Genomic DNA, 5,411 nt, shown 5'->3' on the forward strand with positions numbered 1-5,411 from the left:
TCACACACCGGACACAATGGACATTGATTTGTTAAAACACCAGAAGATCAATTGATCAATCAGCAGTTAATTACAAGTCCTTCCCATGCCTGTGGTAAGATAAATAAGGACGAGTGCAACAAACTCTTTTTAATGGTCTACATACTGTCCAAAAATACAACCGCAGCAAGAAGCAACGTGCGTGAAAGAACCTGATTTCTTTCAGAACGAACATCCGCTTCGAAAGACGAGAACCGGCTTAATGCATTGCGTTTAGTCCAGATTCGGTGCCAGTCGAGTGAGTGTCGCGTTCTAAGATGATGCGCTTGGGTGCAACAAACCGTACCAAAGGACAGTGCAAGTTCTCCTTGTTGCTGCTGCTGTTGCTGTTGGCCACGCTGCGCCCAGTCGAGGTGCTTCATCAGCATCAACATCTGCATCATCTGCACGATCACCTGGAGCTGCAGCAGTCGACGATTTTAGGTTCCTGCGTGGCGTCTAGTACCCTTTCACCGTCAACGTCCACTGTTAGCAGCACAACAACGGCCACGCTGTCCGCATTTACTACCACAACCAATACCTTCACCCTGCCAGCGAATGTAGTTTCAACCATTTTCGTGCAGACGGTCACATCGTCTGTTACAACAACACTTCCTACGTCCTCGACCATTGTATTCACTCAAGTGACTAGCACGTCGACGCTCCCGACATCTACAACAACTATAACAACACGCCCAACGACCACATCGACCGTCAGCGTCACTTCAACATCCTTTTCGACCGTAACGGACACGTCCACGACCCGTATTACCACGACGGTAGTAACCTGTCCGATGGGCTAATAGGTCTGTGGGAATGTACTTGCAATAAAGAAGACGTGCGCCGTTTGCTGATATAACAAGGTGTTTTATTCTATTTCTTGAAGCATTCAATTGAACTAGCTAATCGAAAGCTTTCGCTCAAAATGGTGTCCAAAATGTCCGGTGTCCGAGAGTTAGGTGCGCGCGATGACGGAGTTGCTGAACTTCACCTGGATCGTACTCGACTTCATGTTGGCGTTTGGTGTCACAAAGTCAGCGAGCGTACGAACAGTGTCTTCCGTGCGGCGATCGAACGGATAGCCCATGGCGCGCCGGTCAGGGTACTTCTTGTCACGCAGTCCACAGAACGAGTGAGCATCGTTGCACGGCGCGTTGCTGTAGGGGTTTTTGGTTTGAGAAGGAAGAATTCAAGAGAACGAGTGAGTGAGCTGAATGAAGAACGAAATGCCATGCGAAATGTCCTTCACTTACGGATCGAGGTCCTGAGTGACGGAGTCGTCGGCGTAGTCGGTGACCATCGCAAACAGATCGAACTGTACGCCTTCAGTCGAACCCTTCGGGACGAGCATGTGCTGGGGCCAACCGCATCCACAGAAGCGGAACTGCGCCAGGGCACTGGCGTCGGTTGGGACGGACTTGGAACCGATAGCTCGGAATGTACGCTCGTACGGGATCGTCACGCTGGATTGGTCCGAACGACGCATAATAGTGTTCACGCCAGGGTTCACTGGAATCAAAAGAATGCCGTTTGAAGCTGTCAAACACCTGTCATCCCGAGGTACTCACGTGTCACCGTTGAGGTGTCCATCTCGACGAAGTAGAGTCGCTGTTCACGGAAGGAGAGTGGCGTACCACGCTCATCCACCTTAGGCGCGATCCAGATGCGCAAAGTGCCTTGTCGCATTGCACCAGACTCGTTGTTCACCTCCACGCGGAACGAGAACGGAGCGTGCTGAAGATGCGTGAACGACGCAAACACGTTACCCTGCGGTCCAAAGTCGAGTCCAGCGGCCAGATCAACCTGCGAGCGTTGCCAGAACGTGAGCAGCACGTTCGCTGGCGCACCCGCCTTCGACAACTGCACACCGACCGAGTTGACGGTGACACCTGGGTTGCCCAGCTGTGCGGCAGTGTACGGCGTCAGCAACTCCTTGTGACGACGGAACACACCATCGATCATGCCATGCCAGCGGTAGAAGATGGGATCACGCATCGCCGTCGTCACATCACCCATTACGCCGTAATCCTCGAGATACCGGTAGTCGGGATCATGCACGTACGAGATCACATTGTGGCCCATGTTGTGCAGGCTTCCGTACAGCTGACGGTTAGGTGTGAGGCTGGATGCCTCCACCACGTCACCGAGGATGTCGATGCCACGCTGTTCATCCAGCGGGATGCGATTTCCGGCCGTGTCCAGGACAAAACCCTGATCGATGGCCTCATGGATGCGATCACGCCAGCGCTCGAGATCGTTCACCGACACGATCGTACCGTTGTCGATGCGATCGATGTCCTGCAGCGTGATGTTGGCACCTCGAGCTGGGTATGAGCGGTTGTTCGAGCTACGGATCATCTTCGGGAAGTACGCCTCGACGATCGGCTCACGGAAGTTCGTCAGGTGGCGCACCTTCTTGAGTCGGGTGCAGAACCGCTCGATGTTGTAGCGCGCGATCAGCTGGCTGTGCATGTAGTAGAACAGCTCGCCACGTCGATCCTTACGCACGACCGCATCCGGGCCGTCACCTGGGTACACCAGGTGCCAATGCCAGTGGTGCATGTTGACGCCGATATCCTCGCGGAAGTACGCCATCCGTTGTTCGTCCTCGCGGTCGGACGCGGTATAGTTTGGTGGGATGTCGATCACCATCTAGCGTAGAGAGAGAGAGAGAGAGAGAGAGAGACAGTGAGAGGTTGGCTCATGATGTAGATCACGCTCAATCCTGGTGATTAAGGCTTGAAAACCTGACAACTTACTCGGTTCTCCTGCTGCACGACGGTGCCTTCTTCACGCAGCTTAGGAAACACGGCCGGATCGACAAATTGGTCCGGGAAGAGCGACACGATCGACGGGATGTTGACGTCCTTCGTGTCCGGTCGGTGTTGCACGGCTACGGCCAAACTGTACTGGAACAGAACCGGGTTGAGTCGGTCACGGCAGTACGAAGCCACGCTCATGAGCGTTTGCACGTCGGGCTGCTCAATGAACAGGTTGATGAGGGCCGCTGCAGCATCCCGGTGTTTGGGAACGAACAGCGAAAAAGCCCCACGCCGCTGGATGCCATTCGCGAACGATAGATCCGGTGTGGTGACCTGCCGGACCGGGATGCGCTGCTCGGCATCGTTGGTGAAGCGTGACTGCAGTTCAGCCCCAATCGGGCGGTAACGATCGGTCAGGAAGTCCTCCGGCAGATCGATCACCGTTTTGCCATCGTCCTTGGGCAGAAACGTTGGCTCCAGAGGGCGCTGCAGCAGTGCCAACAGATCATTCGCATCCGTCATGGTTGGAGTGTTGACAGTTGTGCTAGAGAACTGACGAGTAGATCTTCGCGAAGAAAGAAACCGAACTGTGCGTTATCAGAGAGGTCACCAAGTAGATACACCGTGCGATCACAGAGCGAAGCTCAGCATTGACTGACGAAGAGTCAGCTTCGGTGCGTTATATAGTGAATGTGCTGACCGCAGGCATAGTGCGATTAGGAAACCCTGGAGCGGATATCAGCGTGGCGCGAAAACCACAACGTGGCTTTTCTAACTGGGGGAGATAACTTCATGTGCCGCTTGGCGATCTACTCGCTGGAAAGGAGGTCAATTTTCGGATAACTGCAAGAACCGCTCGATAACGCAATGGAACATATATCGTTGTGTATACTGTTGGCTTTAAGATGCCGTGTTTATTCCACTCGTGTCACGAGTGTGTGCGCGCTTGGAGTAGCCCCACAGAACCAATGAACTACAGCTTGAGTCCGTCCGTGAGTTTTTTGCCGATGTCGGTGGCCTGGTCTTTCGCTTTACCGGCAGCATCCTCCACCTTCTTGGTGGCGTCCTTCGGATCGGGCGTGGTAACCGCATCCTTGTCCAGCTTGGGCGCGTCCGGAACGGCTGCTTTGTCCTTTGCCTTGTCAGCTGCATCCTTTGCTGCGTCTGTCTGGGCGTACGCAGCGCACACGAGCGCGAACAACACGAAGGCTAGAGCGAACTTCATTTTCACTGGGTTTTTTTGCGAGAGTTGCTGCTACTAATCCGTCGTTTGGGAGATCTCTCGACTGAACACTGATGCCTGGACTGGCCGCGATGGGTGGTTTATATACGTGCATCATTTTCCACCGGATCGATCGACGAGACCTAGAGGGGAAATGTTTACGATCGAATGGGCTATCGGTACGTCGAATCTAGCGGAACTAGAACGCGGCAATGTCTTGGCCAAACCCTCCTCACGCGCTCCATCGCATGTCCGCGGTGCGCAACGATTAGAATACAATCGTGTGAGAATGGTTGCTCAGCCGCCGTTGGCGTTTATTGCATTTTGCGCTTGCATGCAGGCTTTGTGCCGATCCGCTGACAAGGGGACTTCCTCTCGATGGGATGGGATTGTTGTTTCGTTCCGATGTAACCTGGCCAAATGGGTGCTTTCGTTGGGCGCGTTTACGCAACGAAAAATCGATCGCATGTGCGGCACAATTATTCGCCCGTCTGAGAGGTTGCTTCCGTGATCGTGATAGGGAGTGATTTCCGCGAGTTTTCGTTCGAGACGCAGAGATGAACCAGACAACGAACGCGTGAGATTGTTGCTGTATTGTTGGCGTTGTTTGGTCAAACAAGGAGAGCAATCAAATGACTCAATCAGAGCTTGTACACACAGAACGTTCTTGGGCTTGTTTATTTGTGTAAATTTTATGACACAAAGTTTAAATTTAATGCGTTAAATGTTATCTCAACTCCCAGTTTTTAGTGCTTGAAGGTTTTTGATTGTTGAAAATATTTCTTGGTCGATTATAGCAAAGTATTTCAAATAACCTTGTGGCTTAACTTGATGTGAGCATGTTTCATCCTACATATTAGTCAATTTTATGAATCTATTGTCTACAAATTATTGCTTAAACTCAGGTAAAACCATATAAAGTTGTTATTATTATACAAAAGTTGCTTACTAATACAACGAATAGTACGAAGCATGGTGCTATAAAACAGTGGTTTTGAGCAGCGCCATCTATGCTTCAGCTGCTGAAATAGTAGAGCTGTTCTGTTTCCGGAAAATCCGGGAAATCTTACCGGATTACATACGGATATATTCGGATATTCTTAAAGTATTACCTGTGAATATTAGTATTAGAATATCGCCAGCAGGATGTAACTGATTTATAGTTCTAGAACATCTCTCAGAATGTTATAAAAGTCTACACACAATCTTTACAATAGCTATATGATATCAAACGAACATTTATAGTTTGTTGTGTTCCCGACCCTTTTACTTATATTTCTCATTCCAAATACTGCATTTCTCATGTTTTTACCCGTAGTAGAAAGTAAAAGTGATTAAAAGAGCACCACTGCATAGTCGTCAAACGGTATACTTGTTTCAAATTCTTGAAAATCAGCGGATCGTTTGAG

At 50.8% G+C, this 5,411-nt stretch overlaps 2 protein-coding genes across 2 annotated transcripts; both read right to left on the bottom strand.

Annotated features, from left to right (window-relative positions):
* Nucleotides 1-973: 973 nt before the first annotated feature.
* On the bottom strand, nucleotides 974-3,302 carry LOC128726364 (phenoloxidase 8). The gene is made up of 4 exons (XM_053820168.1): nucleotides 2,778-3,302; nucleotides 1,587-2,670; nucleotides 1,272-1,527; nucleotides 974-1,175 (listed from the first exon to the last, which is right to left on the bottom strand). The coding sequence occupies exons 1-4, from the start codon at nucleotides 3,300-3,302 to the stop codon at nucleotides 974-976; spliced, it is 2,067 nt and encodes a 688-aa protein (XP_053676143.1).
* A 368-nt stretch (nucleotides 3,303-3,670) lies between these two features.
* On the bottom strand, nucleotides 3,671-4,058 carry LOC128726360 (uncharacterized). The gene has a single exon (XM_053820164.1). The coding sequence runs from the start codon at nucleotides 4,003-4,005 to the stop codon at nucleotides 3,754-3,756; it is 252 nt and encodes an 83-aa protein (XP_053676139.1). The 5' UTR covers nucleotides 4,006-4,058; the 3' UTR covers nucleotides 3,671-3,753.
* Nucleotides 4,059-5,411: the final 1,353 nt, after the last annotated feature.

This window comes from Anopheles nili, chromosome 3 (assembly GCF_943737925.1).
Source record: "Anopheles nili chromosome 3, idAnoNiliSN_F5_01, whole genome shotgun sequence".
NCBI classification, from domain to species: Eukaryota; Metazoa; Arthropoda; class Insecta; order Diptera; family Culicidae; genus Anopheles; species Anopheles nili.

Excerpts from the sequence above, each read along its gene's own strand:
- LOC128726364 (XM_053820168.1), bottom strand. The coding sequence starts at position 3,302 with ATGACGGATGCGAATGATCTGTTGGCACTGCTGCAGCGCCCTCTGGAG. Across the intron at positions 2,671-2,777 it reads TCGTGCAGCAGGAGAACCGA|ATGGTGATCGACATCCCACC; the intron begins GTAAGTTGTCAG and ends TCTCTACGCTAG. Across the intron at positions 1,528-1,586 it reads GGACACCTCAACGGTGACAC|TGAACCCTGGCGTGAACACT; the intron begins GTGAGTACCTCG and ends TTTTGATTCCAG.
- LOC128726360 (XM_053820164.1), bottom strand. The coding sequence starts at position 4,005 with ATGAAGTTCGCTCTAGCCTTCGTGTTGTTCGCGCTCGTGTGCGCTGCG.